Below are 23684 nucleotides of genomic sequence, written 5' to 3'. Positions count from 1 at the left end.
TTACTGCTTAAAGAGACCAATGCCAAGTTCCCTCAAAAATTCATACAGCATTCCTCTAAAATGAACACTTCTTCAAGACTGTAGGATGTACAGGATCATTTAAAGCCTCATATTGGCATGCTTTACGCAGACTTAACATTTCTTTTATTCATCAATTTCTAGTATTGAATAAATATACAAATGAAAGTTATTCAGAAAACTCATCAAAACATAATAATAATAAAAAAAGATAATTACTACTGCAACAGTGATATCAATTTTTTTGTACATTTCATAGAAGGTTCAGATCTTAAATACATGTTAAACAATGCCAATATAAAACTACAACAAACTACTAAGGGAATGGTAGGTGCAAATTACTACCTAGGTTTACGAGGCTCAAAGATCCCCAGATTACAGGAAGCTTCCATATCATACTACAGTTTTATAAAAACCTGTCCCCCCCCCTTATAAACATCAGGAAAAAGGACATTTTGGGCTCCAAGAAAGAATACTATGTTTAAGGTCTTAACACAATTTGACTGCAATTTCACTCATTTATCTCATGTCACCTGCTATTATTTCGTGATGTGCATGTGCAAATGAAACAATATAAATTAACTTCTTTATAATGGTTTAATTAATATAAATCAACTTTATTTAATATTTCTTTTTTGTTACGATAAACAAACTATTTTTAACTGGTCAAAGATTCGCTAATTTGGCACAAGATGGAAGGAGGATGGACTTGACTAATTCGTACACCAGTATTGTCAAGTATATTATACAAAAGAATAGATGAATATAGTGATAAAAAAAAAAAAAAATTGATTAAAAGGACTAAAATCTCACTTTTCAAGAAACACTTTTTAATACAAAATGATAATTGATTAATCAAATGTTAAAATAATCAGCTAAATATAAATATGCACTCTCTTAAATAACAGATGCTTTACCTGTTGTACAAGAGCTCGCGTCTCAGGAGAAATTGCAACTTCAAAAATTGAATGATTTTTTAATTCCTCACTGATCTGTAAGTCATAACCTTTTTGAAGAAAATCTTCAACATTTTTTAAAGCTCTTGCAGCAAATTCGTAACATGTACATTTCTCAATCTGATGGGAGGCTAGCAGTTCTACACCTTCAGCACACCACATGTTTGCCTAGAAAGAATTGCATAATTTTTGCTGTCATTTAAAGTTACACTTTATCTTTTTAATATCAATATAAAAAGGTTTATATTCACAAAAAAAAATAAAAATACAGCTCAGCAGTATAAGGGGAAAGCATAAATTGCATTAATAAAAAAAGAGGGGCATAAGAAGTTTCAGTATACAGTACAAAGTTTGAAAACCAAACATCCAATATTTGGCCATCTGAACCAGCATCCAAAAATTATTAAATAATTAATTAAATAAAAAGAATTCTCTTCCCCTTTATAAATCTTGGAATGGAGAATATAATACTCAATGAAGGAAAGCAAGTGTGCCATAAATTTCACTTTTATCTGGACTAACTGAGATTCCTGCATGAAACTTTCAAACACCTGCTGGCTGAGTGCCGCCTGAGATAACCACTCACCTGACTTTATTGTCTTACAGTGTTAATAGTCATCCTGGCAGAATGGAATATTTCCTCCGTGTAAAAATATAAATATAAATATTCCATTGGCATACAAGGCCTGTGTATAAGCATAGATATGTTGATTACAAACATTGTCTTGTACAAGTTACATGTGATAGTTACATAAAATCATGACAGTTATGTGTACATTTATACATTATCTGAATTCATATTTACAATACTTTTACTGAGATAATCAAAATAAACTTGTAATTCATTTACACATACACCTGCTGGCTGGGGAATTGCATTGTAGCCAATAAAAATACAATGATTGATGTTGTATTGATGTTGGCCAGAATTACATTTTCAGCCCTTAAATGGCTGTGGGGGAAGGGCAATACTAGCACTAAGCATTTTTCAACCTGCTGCAATCTCTCTGGGCCCTAAATTCTGCTGTCTGATAGTCTATAAATTCTGAATATTTTGGCGTATATATACAGATATGTAGCTTGCACACAAATAAGATGTGTCACAGTAGATAGCATGAAACTGTTCCATAGTAAATGGAAAAGCACAACTAGCTTGATGGTTAAAATATAATTTTTATTTCTAGATGATGAATTTCATTGCATACATCTTTTTAATCAGTACTAGGGGTGGTATAAGTGCCCTACAATTTTATATAAGTGGCATCATATTTTTAAAACAATTTATGAAGAGATCCAATCAGTTAATCATGTGCTTGCAAAGCAACATCAGAGAAGAAAATACGAGGGCTATCCAGAAAGTAGATTACGTTTCCGTCTGTGTCCGCTAGGGGCGGGGCTAGCGCGGCCATCTTGGGGTCAGAGCGTTGCGCAGCTCAGTCTGCATCTAGCCGTGCTAGTGAGAGGTTCGTGCTGTGCTCCGTTCAGATACTGTGACGGTTTGAAATGTCTGCGTTAATTGAAAATCCCGCGAGCTGCGAGGTGCGCTCAGTAATAAGGTTTCTGACTGCAAAAAACTGTAAACCGATAGAAATCTATCGGCAGCTTCGTGAAGTGTATGGGGACAACATTATCACTGAAGGTGGAGTGCGTCAGTGGGTCATAAGATTTCAAAATAGCCGAACCAATGTTCACGACGAAGATCGAAGTGGGAGACCCAGCATAGTGACCGCCGAACTTCTCGAAAAAGTCGATGCTAAAGTCCGTGAAAATCGAAATTTCACAATGACGGAACTTTCTTTGAGTTTTCCACAAATTTCGCGAAGTTTGTTGCACGAAATCATCAGCGAAAAGCTTGGTTACCACAAGTTTTGTGCAAGATGGATTCCAAGAGATGCAAGAAGAGGTAACGAAGTGGTTGAAGGCGCAGGCGGCCGAATTTTTCGACGAAGGAATTTCCAAGCTCGTACATCGCTACGATAAATGCCTTAATTTGTATGGTGACTATGTAGAAAAGTAGTATTTGAGTGCGGCTTTCATCTGTATATAATAAAATTTGTTTTCTATACTTTGTTTATTTTTTTATTCCAAAACGTAATCTACTTTCTGGATAGCCCTCGTATTATGTATTAAGAGGCAGAGCCTGTAAATAAACTCGAAAATTGTTTGTTTGAATTTTAAATGATGACTGTCCTTCACACTGCAGTTATTGCATCAAAAGAATGACATCAGTGACACAGTATATATGCTTTGAAGATGCTGTATTTAAATTAAAATTAGGAATCTATTGTCAATTAAATTAGTAATTTGATAATAATTTTCCTTTATATTTTTATATGTCACACATACACATATATAAAATCACTGTTTAAAAGAAGAAAATAAATCAAACTTCATTATAGCATAACATGTAGCACACACTGCTGATAAGTAGATTCATAATAAAGTATCTTTTTAAGTACATGAAAGAGGAAAAATAAATTTTATCATTTTATAAATGATATAAAAATCTAATAAGCATTTCTACATAATCAATTTAAAATTATGTAAATAATTAATTGATATAAATTTGTATATATAATAATATATAATGCAAAATTATTATATGTTAAATGGAATGCAGAAATTTTAATAAGTTTTAAATTAACATAACTATGTTAATCATAGAATAATAGAAACAATAAAACGCTTATTTTCAGTAGAAAAAAATCAGAGAATAGCTCAGCTGTATCTGAACTCACAATTTGGCCTGCTAATTTCTGGACACCTAACTTGCCAGATTTTAACCTGATAGAGCTTCTCAGATGTAAGTCATTGAGCAGCAGCTCAGAGCTCAAACAGCACAATGTCAGAATATCTCAACTTCGTGTGACCACTGCTATACATTTGGTACAACCTGTCTCTAGCCACCTATCAAGAACATGTGGGATCCATTCCAAGGTGAGTTGCAGCTGTTTTGCAGGCCAAAGGTCATGCCTTATTGAAGAGGTGGTCATAATGTTTTGGCTTTTCCATGTATTTAACACACATCATATTCATATATTGTGCATGTAACATCATTAGATTCAAATGAAAAAAAATATTAGTTGGAGAAAAGCGGAATGAAAAATGAACATACAAGGAAATGATAGTGAATTCAAGAGTCCTATACCAACTAGACTACCAATAAGATACCCACAATATCTTCTTTAAAAATTCTAAAAAGGAAAGAATATAATTCTATATGAATATCTAACAGGTTTAAGGAAGGCTATAATTCAAACATTACTTGTTAGACCATACAAGAATGAACTGTATTTTATCAATCATGCTGTAAAAGATTAAAATTAGAAGAAATATAATCATAAATAAATAAAAGAAAATACATACTTTTCATAACTAAATGATTCATTCTATGACTGATGATTTTAGAAAGCACAGTTTCAAGAGTATTATATCTAAGATTTTTCAAATTGCTCATTTTTTTGCTATAATAAATTTTGTTATGTGAAGATTTTTTTCACTCACAGTTGAAAAAGACAGTACTTTTTTTTTTACCTTCAGAGCTAAGGTACTGCATGCAGCACTTCATTTCATGTCTGATGCCAATTATTGTTTTTTATAGACTAAATACTATTTCTTTGTTTAAATGAATTTTGTAACTTCACAAAAATATACTTGCACTTTTTTCCCTTTTAATTAATGGCATGCACATTTTTAGAATATTATGTTGCAAAGTGATCTAAATAAAAGGTAACATGCAAGTATACTATTTCAATTCATAGAAAATATAGTGGTTAGTAATAAAAATGCTGTTAGTTTGAATAAAATTAAAATAAGTACAAAATTTATACTTAACAACTATTATTATTTTGCATACATGCTGCATTATACCATACTGCCATAGTAAAATATTATTACAACTGCTTTTCTGTTTATCAAACAATTTTTATTAATTTGGCATACATTCAGATCACTGAAGCATTTAAAAATATGGCAAAAGTATGGCACAGTTAAGTACATGCTGGTAAGACACTACTGATTAAATGTTAGACAAAAAAAGAAAGATACCTTTTCAATTTTTTCATGCAGGTCACAATATTTCCTAAGCATGTCAAGCTTATGTTGAAGCTGTTGTTGGAAGTCACCTACCATCTTCTCAAGCTCCACACATTTTGGAGATATTGAATCAACAGCATAATGGTTGTCAGCAATCAGACTTTTACCTCGTACTTGAATTATATCAGCTGTTTGTAGATTGTTCTGGATGCAATAAATGTATTAAAGTTAAAAATTGTATTATAACATATATAAACAGACAAAAATTATGCAATTAATCTACATGACAGAATTTTTTGAAATCATATTTACATATATTTAGTACCTTTACTTCAATAAAAATTTAATGTTTTCTTCTCAAACTTATGTCATTAAAATTAATTTTAAATCATTGCAAAAAATAAAAGATTTAAAAATAAAAACATGTTCTTTAAAATATTTTAAAGAAAAAAATAACATTAAGTGGAAATTTTAAGGCTGAATAAAAGCAGCTGAACTACTCAAAGATCTAAAATTGTATATGAATTACCAACAGTAATGAAATATAACTGACATATTTACAAGAAACAAAATCTTTTCTGCATATTCATGATTTTATACAGAGCCAAAAAAAAAAAAAAAAAAATCATTCTTATTATAAGTACAGATTTCAGAAGAAAACAGAAAAGAAAAATCAAACGTTTTTTTTTTAGAAAGCCAAGAATAATTTATGTAAGCAATGGACAACTTAACAAATGGTTGTTTACTGAGAGAACATATTTAATAGGTCAGGTATCTTTAAAATATCAAAATATGTCAAAATTCTAACATATCTTTAAAATATCAAAATATGCCAAAATTCTAACATATTTTAAAGCTCAATTATTTTACAGCTAACTAGTTTATTTTCATGAAATTTTGTACTCATTTCGATATCCTTGATATTGTATTAGCCTTTTTTATCTCCATATTTCAAATAATAAAATATTTTAAATAAAATAAATCACCTTCTTTGTCATTCACAAAAAATTATACGTTAAAATGATCTATTAATAAATAATGAAATTATATTTTCTTGAAAGATAACTTTTTTACTTTTTGAGATGCAAAATTAATTATTTTTAACAAACAATTAAAAGTAATTTCTAAGATTTTCATGCATTTTGTATTTAAATAGGATTTTCCCAATTAGTCAAAATTTCTTGAAATTCTGATATACACTTTCAAGGAAACGGTAATATGGAGATGTTATCATTCAGGAAAACTGATTTTGAGAAGATTAATAATAGTACATGGTAGAAAATATTAAGTCACTTAATGAGGAAATTAGGAAGCTTTTGCAATTTGTAATGGTAGCTGAGCTTAAATTCAATGGAATTTGTTTCTTTCTTCTCTGCTGCTCTACCAAAAGAGGATTCACTAGCCCACAGGTCTTAAAAGGTGGAATAATATGTAAGATGATCCAACACTGTCGTGGATGATAATATTTATTAGGAGGGAAAAACTCAACTGATGAGGAGAAAAATAATGACACTGTTGCTTTTTTATGTATCATATTTTATGTTTTTACATTGTGTGAGAAGAAGAACATTTCTAAAAAAAAGTTGTATGTGAGATCAGGATAATAATTCATTCCAGTTATAGGGCATCCATACTTCAGACTTTTTACTGTACTACTAACCAAATTCATAGTTGCAATATCTCACAGGATGTGGTGCATATAAGTACTATGAGTAACCTCTAGAAATGACCCCTCATATCATACCATAACTAGTAACATAAAAGATACAAATTTAACAAAAATTATTAAAAAGGAAAATATTAGGATTATGCAGACTATGAGAAAGTACTTGAAGGCAGCATTGAAGTACTTGATGATCTTTACCTTCAAGTACTTAAGGAATTGCATAACTTTGTAGCCTTGGCTACTAATGATTAAAATTAATTTATGACTAGGAACAGCATGAATTATAAACAAATAGCTAAGTTATTGGATTTTATTTTCCAGCTATCGAAATGCGATGCTACGAGCAACGTTTTGAAACCAAAATCATGAATCAGAACTAGAACTAGTTACCATTCAGCATAAAGAAATTTAAATATAAATATGAACTACTTATTGCCATTCAGCATAAAAGAAATATAAATATGAATATTAACAAAATATTAAAGTTAATTTTATAAAATAATTAAACACATGAACAAATATATGAAATAAAAAATAATTATTTCTCATGCAATAACTGGGCCACTACACTACTCCCCCACCAGTAACTAAGTTACGTTACGAAGATGGAGAAATAGGTAGTAACTAGTATTGCAGTGTTAACCTCTATCAAAATAATTTAGTGAGTCCTTGAACCTAACAGGTAAACGTATAGTTCTGCCTGTGCGAGAATGTTTTTGATTCACATCCGAATTTGAGTCCGGGCTCTGCAAATTAGTGTAGTCAGGTTGTATCAACTGAGAATTTTCCTCAGCTAAAATATATGCTGGTTTCAAGGGAGCCAGGGATACATTAACATGTTTTCCTTTTATGCTAATAGTAAAATATTTGTCCTTGCGATCAATAACAGGAAATGGTCCTTCATAAGGAGGTTCCAGAGGTTTTTTTACCCGATCTATTCGCTGAAACACATGAGAACAAGTTTTTAAGTCTTTATGTACAAATATCTGTTCAGATGAATTTTTACGAATTAGTCTCGGTCCAACAACTTCCATCTGTTTCTGGAGTTTATTAGCAAAAGTCTCCGATGCTGTCTGGATACTTGGTTCACTGAAAAACTCTCCAGGAAGTCTGAGACTCTGGCCATAAACTACTTGCGCAATAGAATGATTTGTGTCTTCTTGAATAGCAGTACGCAAACCCAAAAGTACCGTTGGTAACGTGTCTGTCCAAGATATGTTGTTGTGGGCTTTTAATGCTGTTTTTAATGTTCGATGAAGGCGCTCAACTTTGCCATTACACGAGGGGTGGTAGGCAGTAGTGTGTTGTAAATTGATGCCACAGATTTTGGACAAAGCTCGTAATGTATCACTTTTAAATTGGGATCCACGATCACTAATGAGTTTACTTGGCGCTCCGAAATGCGCAATCCAGTTGCTATAAAAGGCTCTTGCAACGTTCTCAGCGGAAATATTTTCTAAAGGAATTGCTTCCATCCAATTCGAAAATCTATCTATGCAAGTAAGACAATAAATATTCCCTTTAGATGGTGGAAGTGGTCCTATGAGATCGATATGGATGACAGAAAATCTTCCTGGTGGTACTTCAAACTCACCTAATTTTGTTTTGGTATGCTGACTGATTTTAGCTTTTTGGCAAGGAATGCAGGTTCTTGTCCACAACTGTACATATTTTTTTATGTTAGGCCAAATGAATTTTGATGTCATTAATTTCATAGTCGATTTTATTCCTGGATGTGATAAACCATGAGTTCGTTGAAAGACGTGTTTTCTGAAAGCCTGAGGAATATACGGCCGAATATGTTTAGTTGATGTATCACACCACAAATATTTCCTCGAAGGTAGAGAACATTGCTTGAAATTCAAGGAAGTAGTGGTTTGCAAACTCTTCAGTCCTTCATCTTGCGTTTGTTCATCAGCTATTTTATCATAATCTATCGATGAAATTTCATTAACTCTAGATAATGTATCTGCCACAATATTATTCTCACCTTTTACATATTTGATATCAGTCGAAAACTGAGAGATGTATTGAAGTTGGCGAGCCTGTCTAGGTGCTGCTTTGTCAAGTTTTTGACGAAAGGCGAATATTAAGGGCTTGTGATCTGTATAAATTGTAAATACTCTTCCTTCTAGATAATGCTTAAAGTGTCTAACTGAAAGATATATGCTTAATAGTTCTCTATCATAGGTGCTATATTTTTGCTGAGTATCACTTAATTTTTTAGAAAAAAATGCTATTGGCTTCCACGAAGAGTTTTGATATTGTTGCAACACTGAGCCAATCACCGTATCTGAAGCATCTGTAAATAACGCCAAAGGTAGTTCAGAATTGGGAAAAGACAACAGTGCCGTGTTCACCAGGTCATTCTTCCACGTTTCAAACTGTTTTTCAGCTTCTTCAGTCCATTCGATTTTACGTTTGTCCCTCTTTTTAGCTCCCTTGAGATACGCATGTAACAATGCTTGATTCTTCGCTGCATCCTTTATATAACGACGATAAAAGTTAAGGATTCCAAGAAAAGTTCTAAGTTCGTGAATTGTTTCTGGTCGTTTGTAGTTAGTAATAGCTTGAACTCTTTCTGGCAAAGGACGGGAACCCTTAGGTGTAATTAGGTAGCCTAGAAACTCAATTTGTGGAACAGCAAATACAGATTTTGATTTACATTAATTCTTAACTCAAATGTGTGTAATTTTTTGAAAACTAATTTAAGGTGATTTTCGTGTTCTTCATGGGTACTGGATGCAATGAGTATATCGTCTAAATAGGGAAAAACAAATTCTAATCCTCTAAAGACTTCATGAATAAATCTTTGGAACGTTGCAGGAGCATTTTTTAAACCGAAACTCATTACATTAAATTCGTATAAACCGGAAGGAGTGATGATAGCCGTTTTATATTTGTCTTCTTCCGCAATGGGAATTTGAAAATAAGCTTTGAATAAATCAATTTTAGAAAAAATATTTGTACCTCTTAAAATATGATGAAAATCTTCAATGCAAGGAATTGGGTATCGATCAGGTATCGTCTGCGCATTCAATCGTTGGTAGTCTCCGCAAGGACGATATGAACCATCCTTTTTCGTAACAAGGTGCAAGGGGCTTGACCACTGGGAGTTTGATGGACGAATTATTCCATTGTCAAGCATAAATTTAAATTCCTCTTTAGCTATAGCTAAGCGTTTTGGATCGAGCTGTCCTGCCTTTGAATAAACGGGTTGACCATCAGTCGTAATAAAATGTGTAACACCATGTTTAATTTGTGTAGGAAAAAGGTTAGGTTTAGAAATTTCGGGATATTTCGACAGTAAATCGAAAATTTTTATGGATTTATTTAATGTGGTTACTACGTAATCACTGGAAATAGCAGCGACATCACACTGGACACAAAGCTGTGTTACGCCATCAATTAATTTTTTCTTATTTACATCGAGAAGTAATTTATATTTGTGAAGAAAGTCAGCTCCTAAAATACCTTTTGTGACATCAGCAATTATGAATGGAAACTGAAAATCACGACGTAATCCCAAATCAAGAGTTAGCGTTTTTATGCCATAAGTGGAAATATCTGTGCCATTAGCTGCATACAGTTTGTATTCAGTTTTACATTTATTCTGTGAAGTAGCAGGAATTATGCTTACATCAGCTCCGCTATCAATAAGAAAGTGCAAATTTGATCTTCGGTCACGAACGAATAAACGAAATTTGCGGCAATCCTTCATATTTTCTGCAGCAGCGTTTGCCGCTGAACCTACTGCAGATTCGAGTTTTCCTGGTTTTTGGAATCGTTTTTTACCCAAGCACACGGAGGCTGGTGTTTCTCTGGAATACATTTTGCTCCAAATCGAAAGTGATAGAAGCAAAATTTGCCAGTAGGGTCATATCATTTACGAGATCGGCTTCAAGATCGTGAACGTGAATTACGTAAATCCGAGTCCCTGCGTCTTGAGCGAATGGTTATTTGATCAATTTTTTGTTCAAGAAAGGTAATTCTTTGCAACAAATCATTTGCGGGAACGGAAGGAGCATTAGCACTAAATACTTCTGGTTTCCGATTCATATCACTAATTTTATCTGCCATAGACGCTAACTTGGTTACATCTTCATCACTAACTAATAATATATTTTTCATTCAGGTAGCTTCTCCAGCCATAAAGTTTTGATTAGATTTTCAGACACATCTGTAGTAGCAACTGATCTCAACTTCTGCAAAAGTTGGCTTGGTTTCATGTCTCCAAGTTCGATACCAGTAATCAAACGTTTAATCCGTACATTTTCACTTTCTTTGAATAAATGTAATAACCTAATTTTAGCATCTGAATATTTTGTGGCACTATCGTTCGTTACAATGTCCCAAATATTTTCGATGAACTTAGGTTCAAGCTGCGAAACTAAATAATTAAATTTCGTTTCTTCTGAAACAATATTACTAATTTTGAACTGAGCTTCAACTTGAAAAAACCATATTTCTGGTTTATCAGTCCAAAAAGGAGGTATTTTTACACTCACCTTATGAAGCTCCGGTGACTGCATCGTATCTTTCATAGCAGTTTCAGAAGAGTCATTTGTTGACATTTCGAAAATTAATCAGGGTCACCACGATGTAGCCTTGGCTACTAATGTTTAAAATTAATTTATGACTAGGAACAGCATGAATTATAAACAAATAGCTAAGTTATTGCATTTTATTTTCCAGCTATCGAAATGCGACGCTACGAGCAACGTTTTGAAACCAAAACCTAGCAATCATGAATCAGAACTAGAACTAGTTGCCATTCAGCATGAAGAAATTTAAATATAAATATGAACTACTTATTGCCATTCAGCATAAAAGAAATATTAATATGAATATTAACAAAATATTAAAGTTAATTTTATAAAATAATTAAACACATGAACAAATATATGAAATAAAAAATAATTATTTCTCATGCAATAACTGGGCCACTACAACTTAAGGAAAGGGTTGTCTTTGTGAAAGATGTTTTAAATGAGGGAAAGCATAAAAACTTCCATGCAGGCCAGCTCATTTGCTCGGTCTTGAATCTGAGTTAACAAAAGTATTCATTTGTTTTTTTTTTTTTTTACTACATGGGTACTAGTGCACCATTAAAAAGAAAAACTTGAAAAGCATTATAATACCTATTATCATGCAAAGACCATTTCACTATACAAATGATTCCTCTTTTTTTTTAGTTTATATAGAAATTGACAATGTGTAAATAACAAAACAGCTTCCAAAATGCAAAATATATTTAATGTTAAAATGAAAAACATAAAATAAATATCAGTAAAATGATTGCTTTAATTGATAAAAAGAAAACCACATAGACACACATAGATACACGCATATAAAAATATGATGCAATAAAAGAAAATTCTAAATATATTTACTTCAGTACTCTGTTGAAAATCTTCAACATCTTTTAAAATACCTTGCACTTGCACCAGGGAATCACCAGATATTGGTATATCGAACAGTTTGTCAAGGCATGTAGAAAGAACAATTTGTACCTATTTAGAATATGAAAACGTTTAGAAATAAAAAATTGAAATTCAAAACTTTTCCATTGATGAACAAAAATAAATAAAACATAGTTTTCCTAAACAATGCTTTAGAATATATTTATATATTTTTAACTGCCAAAATAGTTTAATGGGATTATTATCAAGGGTTGAATTGTTAAATATAGCTTAAAAATTAGACTTGAAAAGTTTTTGTAAATTCCACAGAGAATAATGAACTAGAACAGCTCAAGTACAATAGACAGTTATCAGGCATTCTCAAATTATTTTTCTTAAAGTTTGTTTTTAGAAAGATAAATTACCCTTTTTGGGGGGGGGGCTTATTACCTCCTTTTTGAGGAGGATTCAGAGAATTTATTATTGCTAAAATAGAAAACACATTTACATTCCCTAAACAAAAGTAAAATAAAGTAGGTTAGATCTTAGAAGTTTCTCTTAGAAACAAAGAAAAGTGGCAGTTGCTAAAATTGTTTCACATTAAAATATTTTGATAAATGATATGGGAAGCTATGTGCAAGATGTTTCAAGGGTAAGAGAGAAAGAAGTTTATCCTTATATATAAAAGGATAAACTTCTCTCTATATAAGTAAATGCAGGCAGCATTTCTTGGCACATGTATTTATTTTCTTTGGATCTAAGACACATTTTACGATTATAGATTTTTGGAATTACTAATCCTTTGGAAATAATAAATATTTTCTTTGTTAATAATTTTAAGTAGATCACTACTGTTGTTAGTAAAACAACTGTTGTTAGTAAATAGGGTTTCTATTAAAATGTTTGGTACATGCATTTTAGTATTTCACTTCATTCATTTTATTTTATTAGAATCTGATTCTTTTTCTACTGATAAATTACAAATTCTAATAGTAAACATATAGAAGAGATTATAAATATCTTACATAATTTAGAATTAGTAGTTTAATGAATTTTATATAATTAATTTGACAATTATTCTACTCACTCACATGAAAACTATATGATATCATATATTATACAGTTTAGATATATACTGTACACTGTATTATATATTACATTACACCAGGGATGTCAAACTCATAGGTACACTTGGGCCAAACAAACAAGGTTTAACTTTAGGCGGGCCGGAAAAAAAAAAAAAAAAAAAAAAAAATCAATATTCATAGAAACGTAGATTTATTTCGAATAATACAATAATAAACATATATATAGAGAGAGAGAGAGAGAAAGAGAGAGAAAAGAACAAGAAAAATTTAATGTTTACGTCCTGATACTTGAAATCTCTTCTCTGCTATTATCTTTCCTATTTCGGGAGAAATTTTGTTTGCAGTGATAACTTTCAACGCTGACCCACGGTGAGCATCATTAATACGGTTTCTAAAAGGAGACTTATTACCTTTCATGAATGAAAATAACTGCTTGCACCGATAAGTTCTACCAAACATGGAAATAATTTCATATGCGAATTTTCGAGTATTTTCAAACCTGGCTAGTAAATATTCGTAAAATTCAGGCACACCCACTTCAATGAATTTTGCTTTCAAATTTGAGTTGCATTGAATCTTGATCACCTCCATTTGCACATGGCTGGGTACTGAGTCAATACTTATTGAGAAAATCAAAGAAAACAAAAAGAATTTGTCTTCGAGGGAACTAAAATCATTAAAGCTCGTTTCAAATTCAGTTGTTAAATTTGCAATTTTTTCTGCGTATTTTTGATGCGAACAAGTATCATCTAAACTTGATTTGTTCATGCTGCACGTCCGGAAGTGCATCAAATCTTCATTTTTAAGTTGTTTTTCCCAAAGAACTAGTTGACATTTGAATACTTTAATTATGTCAAACATGTTCGTAATGATATGATCTTTTCCTTGTAACGATAAATTTAAATTGGTTAAGCGTTTGGTTATATCAACCAAGAAAGATAAATCTTGTATCCATATTGGATCGTAAAACAAACTTACGTCTTGATTTTTCGTTTTTAAAAACTGACATATTTCTTCTTTCAAATCCCAGAATTGTTTGAGAATCTTGGAGCAAGATAACCAACGTACATCGGTATAGTAGGACAAACCCGAATATTCACTATCTAATTCACTTAAGAAAGCAGTGAATTGACGCTGATTTAAACCTCGAGATCTTATAAAATTTATAACTTTTTTATATGTGACAAAACATTCTCCATATTTATTACTTTCATGCATAGAACTTCTTGATGTATAATACAATGCATATGACGAATGTTTGAACCGTGAATTTCACTAAGTTTTTTTCTTAGTAATGCTACGAAGCCCTTGTTTTTCCCAGTCATTGATGGAGCGCCATCTGTAGCTACAGAATTTAATTTTGCCAAAGGTAGATTGTATTTCTGCAGAAGTCCAAAAACACAAGTAAATATATCTTCTCCTGTGGTAGTACCAGGCATCGGTATTAGTTCCAGTAATTCCTCAAAAATGTTAAAATTCTTGTCACAAGAACGAAGAAACACTGCTAATTGAGCTTTGCCACTAATGTCCGTGCTCTCGTCACAGGCAATGGAGAAACTTTCGAAACGAGATGATTTTGCTTTGATCTGATCACTTAAATTCGCGGCTAAATCAGTAACTCTTTCCGCAATTGTATTTCGAGACAATGAAATTGATTGAAAAGCCTTCACATTTCCAGGACAAACAATTTCTCCAGCTTTCATTAGGCATTCCTTGATGAAATCACCGTCAGAAAAGGCTTCGAATGTTTAGCTATCAACTCGGGCAAGACGTAGCTTGCATGTACCGCCGCTTCACTTTCTATCAATACTTTACTAAACATGGACTGTTGCTTTTTCACTCCTAACTTGAGCTCTTTCAACTTTTCTTCTCTCATTAATCCTTCGTAATTGTTATATTTTGATTTGTGTTGTTCATAATGACGTTTAATATTATATAACTTTGGTACATTAATAATATTATTACATATCAAGCAGATTATTTTATCTTTTATTTCACAGCAAAAATATTCTAATTCCCACTTTACTTGGAATATTCTATGTTCGTCAGTGATTTTTCGTTTAATTTTACTACCACATGGTTTTGATATAGACATACTGAATACAAAGGGCTGGAATAAACACGGTTAACGTTAAAAAGTTAACAAAAATTTATTCTTTCCACAAGAGATAAATTAAAATGCTGAAATATTTCTTCAAAAATATTCTAACAATATCACAAAATGTCAGACGTTTAGCAAAAATCAATTCAAAACAGAGAAACTAATTCTATCTCACAGCGAAATCGCTACAAATCAATCACAGCATTAAGTAAACAAACAGTTCGCTAGAACTACAGCTACTACTGAGATGAGTTGTTTGTTCTTGGCTTTTATAAGCTTTATAATTAATTTCTCGAATATACTGGAAACATCTATAAATATCTGGATTTTTGTGGATGGCAACAGCAATTACGAGATATTTATTTATTAGGTATTAAATGCACACGCTGTTCTATTTTTAACCTTCCAACGCAGCTGTCTTTTCAAAAATCGTCTGCGTTGCTAAGGGAACATGAAGCAAATCTAATTACAATTCTAAATAAAAAAAAACTAACTAAATAAATAACTATGAAATCCGTAACAATATGAATTAAGTAATAATTAATAATAAAGCAAAGTGCATGCACATGCATGCACCAATATATCGTACAAAACTATGATTGGAAAACTGAGACCATGAGTTTGGCCACATTCGGCTATCGGGGAATGCATATAAGTTCTGAGTGCACGTGTCCCCCAAAAGCCGAAGGTAGCTGAACGCAAGCTACTCACACGCATTTGTAATTTAAGTAGTGTGTGTGTCAACTCGCTGTGAGTAATCTAACAACACTGAATAAATTATCGTTAATTATTTAGCAGTAAACATTTCATTTTTTTCTTCATCGCTATGATATTTTATTATTATATATTATTATTTGCCGATATATTGGCCGGGTATATTGCCGATATATTGGTATAATATTTGTTGTGGGCCGCATGCGGCCCGCGAATTTGACATCCTTGCACTACACACTCTGTATTATATATTATACAGTGTATAGATATTATATCTCATATAGTTATACCTTAAAATAAAGATAATGTAATGAAGTTATACATTAAAACAATACTATATGCTATTAAGTTGTTTTAAGGTATATCTTCATTAAGTAATCAAAGAGAAATGAGATTCAAAACTCTAGTCATTTCTGAATTTAAGCTATCATAAAACAGCAACAGAGGGAAAATTTACATCTCTAAAATCTTGCTCAAAATCTCTAAGTTCCAAACACTGTCGAAGTTTCTTCTCATGAGCTGCCCAGAAAGAATCAAAATTTTTCTCAGTTTCATCAAGTTGTATTAGCAGCCTATATAGAAGATAATACAAATTAAAATACAGATTTAATATATAAAACGGATATTTTAACATACTAAAAAACAACAAATAATAATTTTAAAAAATTGCACAAATTGTGTATAGTTTTGCCTTTGAACATCAGAAGAATTAGTAATAGAAATAAGTGTAATCAGTTATTCAATGAAACATCTCATTACAACACAAGCAGTTTATTTACAAATATAATAAGTGACAACTGTAGTTTCAACATCTCAAAATAACATTCAAATATATGGCATAAGATAATACTCATTAATTTCTCAAAATACACGTGAAATGCAACATGAAGCCATTTTCTCCTTTCTCATAAAACAAACAAGCCTAAAACCTAAATATAAAAAAATGTGACCCTAAGAAACCAAAAAGTGACTACAAGAGATTTGGTTTTAGGCCTTCAGGCTACCAGATAAGCTCCAATTAGCCGTTCTACTGCTGCACAAAAAAGGCTTAACGAGGTTGGACTGTGTGCGAGAAAAGCAATGGTTTGTATCCCACTCACTCCAGGTTTCAGAGGGACTCATTTAAACTAGTGCTGTCATTATGTTCAGTGCAGCCAAGATAACTGGGCCCGAGTATTGTTTACTGATAACTCCAGATATAGTCTGAACAGTGATCCTAGACGTGCTTTGATCTGAAGAGAGGAAAAAAAACATGCAACTTGCCTCCGCTTGCCTGTTAAAATATTTCATTCCCACGGTAGTGATTTAATGGATTGGGAAGGAATCACAACAAATGGCCGCATTAAGCTGCATATCTTTGAAGAAGGTTCTGTAATCGATTGGAGATATGTGTACGAGGTACTGGAACCCCAAATTAGATTGTTTAGGGATGCTGTTAGCTCAGAATGTTTGATAATGGATGACAATGCTCAGCCTCATCGGGCATGTATGGTGTCAGAATACTTGCAAACAGAAGATATCACTTCACTTGAATGGACTGGCCATCTTACTCACCCGACTTGAACCCAACGAGCACGTGTGGGATGGGAATTAATGCGCTGAAATTTCCTGCAGCAACTTTTCCCCAGTACATTAAATCCCTCCCCAAGCCCTTAACGAGCTGAAAAGTGCACTTTTAGAAGAGTGGTGTGCAATTTTCCAAGACTTGATCAACACTCTGGTAAAGTTTGTGAAATTAAGATGTGAGGTATGTATATCTCTCCGAGATGAACATATACCATATTAACCGCTTGCATTACAAATTTTATAACACATTTGATGCCATCTACAGATATACTCATAGTCGGCACACTGAGTTTACTTGCCATTTACAAAATAACTCGTCGTTGTTCGCCTTCCCTAAATCAATGAGTACAAGTATTGCCATAGCAAATGCATGTCATTTTTAGATGTTTAGTGCCTGGGGAAGGACTAAATAATACATCTAGTACATGGAAATGGATCATTTATATCTCAAAATGTAGATTACAATAACTGAATGTTTAGAACACAAAACTTTATTTTTGGGGGAAAGAGGGTTTATTAACACGAGAAATGTTATAAATGGACCATTCAATTTTTTTTTCAGTGACTCACATAAGACTTAATGGAAAATAACATATTGCATGTGCAGGAGTTTTGCAGGGATGTACAGATAAGGTGAGTAATATTTGTCTAGTTCTGAGTTTTCTCATAGTTCGTACAGGGAGCAAAACTATTATTTCATATGCCAACTACGACTAAACTCATGTGAATTTATTTACTACTAAAAGTATTCTGCTATATCTATATTCAAATAATAAAACAACAGAAAATAATTTAAAAGTATAAAAATGCGATAGGATCTTGGCCCATGTGAATGGACACACCATATCAGTTTTGGCAGCAAACTGTTTTGCTTTTGAAGCATGAGTGCAGAATATTGGATTGACTATATATTTTAGACTATCTTTACATCTATTGATTTATTGCTTATTACATATTTTCAGCTTAAAGCCTTTCAGTAGTTTAAAAAAAAAATCATAAAATCTAACAAATTAAGAAAATTCTCCGTATTTAGTAGCCCTTATGCACCATATAAATACCTAATAATAATAATAATTATAAAAACTTACATGAAACATTAATTTTACATTTCAGAATTAAGAGATAAGTTAAGAATATTCTCTTTATATTTGAAAATGAAATCAAAAACATTATTCTGGAGATTCTTATCATGCACTCTTGTTCTTTAATTAAAGTACCAGATAGGTACGACCTGATTTTTTTTCCAATGGCAGATTGTGAACAATTACATATGTAACCCAGTCCATTAATCTATACAAGGCCGGATGTGGTGGTCTCTTTATTATGGAGGCACCTAATAGGTGGGCCACCATCGCCTTTCCTATGAAGGGATGGACAGTTACAGCCATGCCTTCTCCGGGATTCGAACCCAGGCCCTTTGGCATCGCAGTCAGCTTCCCCGACGACTATACCGACTGGGCGGCGCATATAACATCATTGAATGGTATAAATAAAAACCATATTTGGTTACATCAAACCTGTGTGACTCAGTAGCTTTAGAGGAGTTCAAACAACCCACATGGTGTGTTCGACATAAAATTATGAAATAAAATAGAATATTATTAAGTAAAAATAGTTATATAATTTTTATATTCAAATGTTTCACTGATAAATGTCATGAAACATTAAGATCTTACCTTTCAACAGCAGCAACATTAACTAATTTATCGGGACAGAGATCTAAGGAAGCATCTTCAGACGATGGCCGCCGGATGCAACTAAGAAGAGTCTCACCATGCCTAATAGCATTTTGGATGTCATCTTTTAACAACTGATAGTCTTTAGAATGTTCTTCAATTAGTGCAGCAGTAGTTGGAACATCATTGGGCAGAACACTTGCTTGCCAGTGATTAATCATGTCTTGCAAAGTGACTGAAATCTCTCTCGTGTTAGCTGAAAACTTTTCAACTGCCTGAAAATAAAATGAAATGCTTCACTTTCTTCATTTAATTCATGACTAAAAATCAAATACTTAGCTGCAAATTTGTGCTTAAAGTTGAAAGTTTGTGCTTAAAATACTTAGCTGCAAATTTGTGCAAATTTTGCTTAAAGCTCTGTGCAAATGGAAGGTGAAGGCAAAAGCATTAAAAATGAATTTCATACAGACCACAGTTAATGCAATATATAACCTTTGGTCAAACATCATACAAGTTATAAAAGTTGAATTATGTCAGACATAGTAATGAATTTCCTTGATTTAGCAATAAAGCTTTGAATAAGATTATGAGCTGGAACTTGCTGAATGGTTCCCAAGAATACTTTAATATTACAGAACAAGTAAAATGTGAATCACAAGTTGAAATTTTTAGTCTCAACCCGTTGAAGAAATCTACAGAATACAGAATCATTTGATTTCAAAATGAATAAAATAGATATTAAAGTCTGCTAAAGCAAATATGCATCTACAGTGCGTAAAATGTTTAATGATATTTAACACAGATATGGATTTCTTAATGCATTCTCTACTCTTGCTAATACAATGGAAAATAATGCTTAAAAATGAAAAAAATCCCAAAATCAGATAAATTTTTAAAATTAATTTTTCTATGCATATCCTTAAAACAGGTAGCTAACTAGTAAACACAAATTTTAGTATTTTTAAATATACAAGGGTTTTTTTTTTTTTCAACCTCTGATCGCACATTATGATGGCCAGGCATGCAGCAGGTGGTTGGTGTGCATAGTAGGCGACTGCGCATCTCCTCCTCCACATGCTCTGTCACTGGCGAGTTCAACATGCTGTTTCTTGTTGGGTTGCAGTCACGTAAACATGGCTGTCGCTATTGATTCTCCCACCAAGTGTGAATTGCAAGCTGTTATTGTTTCTTGCAGGCAGAAGAGAACAGTGCAGTGGAAATTTATTGAATAATGAGTCGAGTGCATGGAGGCAGCTTTATGAGTGATGACATTGTTAGTGAATGGTGTTGAAAGTTTAGAGATGTCCGAACTGATATGCATGATGAAGGGGTCAAGGACACAAGTCTCTCGCTGCAGACGATATTGTTGAACAAGTTGACCAAGCGGTTAAGGAAAATCAAAGGTTCACCATAAGTTAATTATTTATGAAATTTCGAGAAGTTTCAAGATCTTATCTTCCCCGTACTCTATCATTACTGAACAGTTGCGCTACAGAAAAGTTTGCGCTTGCTGGGTTGCACAGATGTTGACTGTCGACCACAAAACTCACCGAATGGCTGCAGCATTGGAATTTCTTGACTGTTAGAATACTGATGGAGAAGATTTTTTGAAATCTATTGTGATAGGTGATGACACATGTGTTCAATATGACACGCTCAAAACGAAACAACAATCACAACAATGGATGCACACAAATTCTCCAAAGAGACCAACAAAATTCAAACGAAACTTCAACAACTGTAAGGTTATGACAATTGTTTTTTGGGACCAAAAAGGTGTGTTGCTTGTAAAGTTTATGCAGCCTAGAACAACAATTATTGCAAATTCCTACTGTGAAACTTTGCAACATTTACGGAAAGCTATTCAAAACAAACGAAGAGGCATGCTAACTTCTGGAATTGTTCTGATCCATGACAATGCCCTTCCTCACAGCGCTCGTGTAACCCAATGGCTCATTCAGCAATTTCAATGGGACATTTTCGAATACCCACCATATAGTACCGACCTAGCACTGAGTGTCTTTCATCTTTTTCCTGAACTGAAGCAGTGGTTTGGGGGGCAGCGCTTCCAAAATGACGTGGAGCTCAAAGAAACCTTTACAACTCACCTCCAATCATTGGCGGGAACATTTTATGAAGAGGGTATTGCAAAACTTGTTTGTAGATGTGACAAATGCCTCAATTGTCAAGGTGCTTATGTAGAGAAATAACTGTATTGTACATTACTTTTGGTAATAAAATCTTTATTGTATATTCATCCGTCTTTTCTTTATAACCCATCGGAGGTTGGGAAAAAAAAATAGCCTATGTGTATCATGCGACTTGTTAGTATCTTGATCATATAATAATTTTTATTAGTTCTTTGACAAATGCTAAATTAGGATTTGTGTATGAAAGAGGCAACTTTCCTTAAAAAGTCTTTTAAAGCAGATGTTAAAACTCTCCCTTACAAAACAAAAATCTTTCACAAGCTGTAACATAAGCTAATCAAGCAATTTGAACTGAATGAAACTCCTGTTTTAAGTTATTGAATTTATCACAACACAAAAAATAAGTGAGTGCTTCTTTTTTAATTTAATAAATTGTAGCATTCTTATTTCAAAAATAGTTTTTCAGTGTCAGTTACCATTAATTAAAATTTCCTAAATCATAAAGACTTAAACACATAGTTTATTATAATTCTGGTGATAAAATTCAAATATGATAGTTAAAGAATACTTACTGTGCGTTGTTGAATCCAGTCATCATGATCATATGCTATAGTTCCACCTAAATCACTGGTTAATTGGCTAATATCAATATGACAATGGAGCTCTTCAACATTTGTACATACAATCACCTATAAAGATAATGGCAAAAAAGATTAAACAATGCACTAATCATAAATTACAAATGCTTTCAAGAAGATAAAACAGTATACCTTGAATTTAAACTCTTCCTTGAAGAATTTATTACTGACACCAGATATTGCTTTCTGTAGAAAACCTTCTGGCCTTAGGACAAACACTACTTGAATAAGTGCTGGAAAAAAACCCTATAAAAATGGTTGAAAGGTGAGAAATGTAGTTGCATTTACACATAGATAAATATTATTGAAAAATTATAATAAATTCAAAATTAGAAAAAAAAAACTTTCTTATTTTGATACTGATTTCGTATGAAAAGACTATACATTTAAAGAGATACTTTGAAATTTTCTCTTAATCTGCAGCAAGAATTCTGTACATATGCTCTAGTTACATCATTTTTATCATTTTTAAACATGGCTTTCTCTAATGAATGTACTGACAGAAGAAATAAGCATATTGTTAAATTTATACGACAACAGCTTTAAATATTTATGAGAACTGAAGATTACAATTAAAATCAGTAACTAATTTGGAAGAACGCTTCCAAAATGACTTAATTAAATTTAGAAGAACGTTAAAGATTTTCCAGGAAACCTAATTCACCAATCAAAGACATTTCTTTCTCTCAAGTGGGCCAAGTGGGTCATCAGAAGTTTATACATGCCTATTGAATAAATAATTTTCACAAATCCAATTTTTTAGCGCAACTTTGTTAGTGTGGAGTTGATTACATTATGCAAATTGCCTTAAATCCATTTTCGCAAGGAATATATGCAGTTAATGGATTTTGAGAAAGGATGAATAATTGGCCTACATCTGGCTGGGTGATAAAGTAGAAACAAGTATATGTGCACTTCTATAAAAATAGTATTGGTTTAAAAATGTTTTCAGAGATAGTTAATAGAAGATACTCACACTCATCAAATTAAGTTTGTATCAAAGAAGGTGACTACTGAATATAATGGTTGCCAGCTTTTGGCAAGTCTAATTGCTCCTAAGCAGGGCTTAAATTCAGCCACAGCCTACAGGAGCCCGACTCAGATGCATTTTTGTTTCACAGTAAAGTCAGATAGCATCCCAAGTGAGGAGATTTTAAATATTAGTTCAGCAAGAGAAATATTTATGGATTTTACCTGTTCGGTTAGTAAGGAATTAAAAGCCAAAATAAAGAAGCAATTTTTAACTGATGATGAAAAAGACTGTCCAGAACTTTTCTTTCAGCATTAGTCTAGTGTACCTTATTATTAATTTAATCATTTATTTCTTTTGATTATACTTTTAGGATTAGTTTATTTTATTTTCCCTCTAACTAATTTATTACTACTTACCTCTAACTAAATTAACATAAATTATTAACTAATTTATGTTAATTTACAAATATTTTATTTATCATTTTGAATTTTACTTAATTATTTATTTTTACTACCCCTAAAAGCTTTAAACAGGGCTCTGGCTTTTATTGTTGTTGTCTTGTTCATGTATTTCATGGAAGAATGGTTGCCAGAGCCTCAAAGATATTGGACTTCTTCTTCCACCCCAGTTTTGAGGGAGGTTTGTGGTTCGAAGGTCTCCCATCCCTCTCCTCTATACCACCAAAATTTGAGGACTTTGGG

At 32.3% G+C, this 23684-nt stretch overlaps 1 protein-coding gene across 4 annotated transcripts in view; it reads right to left on the bottom strand.

Moving 5' to 3' along the window:
* LOC118194573 (guanine nucleotide exchange factor DBS-like) overlaps positions 1 to 23684 on the bottom strand; it is a 381336-nt gene that overhangs the window by 68593 nt on the left and 289059 nt on the right. For 3 of the 4 annotated variants that reach the window (XM_085813601.1, XM_085813600.1, XM_085813603.1), the window contains 7 exons: positions 22143 to 22256; positions 21945 to 22061; positions 19223 to 19497; positions 16438 to 16552; positions 12069 to 12188; positions 5022 to 5213; positions 936 to 1142 (listed from right to left, as the gene is read on the bottom strand). In XM_085813601.1, coding sequence (XP_085669727.1) covers positions 936 to 1142; positions 5022 to 5213; positions 12069 to 12188; positions 16438 to 16552; positions 19223 to 19497; positions 21945 to 22061; positions 22143 to 22256 — 1140 coding nt within the window. The remainder of the gene's footprint in view (positions 1 to 935; positions 1143 to 5021; positions 5214 to 12068; positions 12189 to 16437; positions 16553 to 19222; positions 19498 to 21944; positions 22062 to 22142; positions 22257 to 23684) is intronic. The other variant, XM_085813602.1, reaches the window with a different exon arrangement.

Source organism: Stegodyphus dumicola, chromosome 3 (assembly GCF_044657685.1).
Source record: "Stegodyphus dumicola isolate Sdum_Otavi_A_Nest chromosome 3, ASM4465768v1".
Taxonomy (NCBI): Eukaryota; Metazoa; Arthropoda; class Arachnida; order Araneae; family Eresidae; genus Stegodyphus; species Stegodyphus dumicola.
Note: the sequence above shows the minus strand (reverse complement) of the source record. Positions and strands in the feature narration are given on the sequence as shown.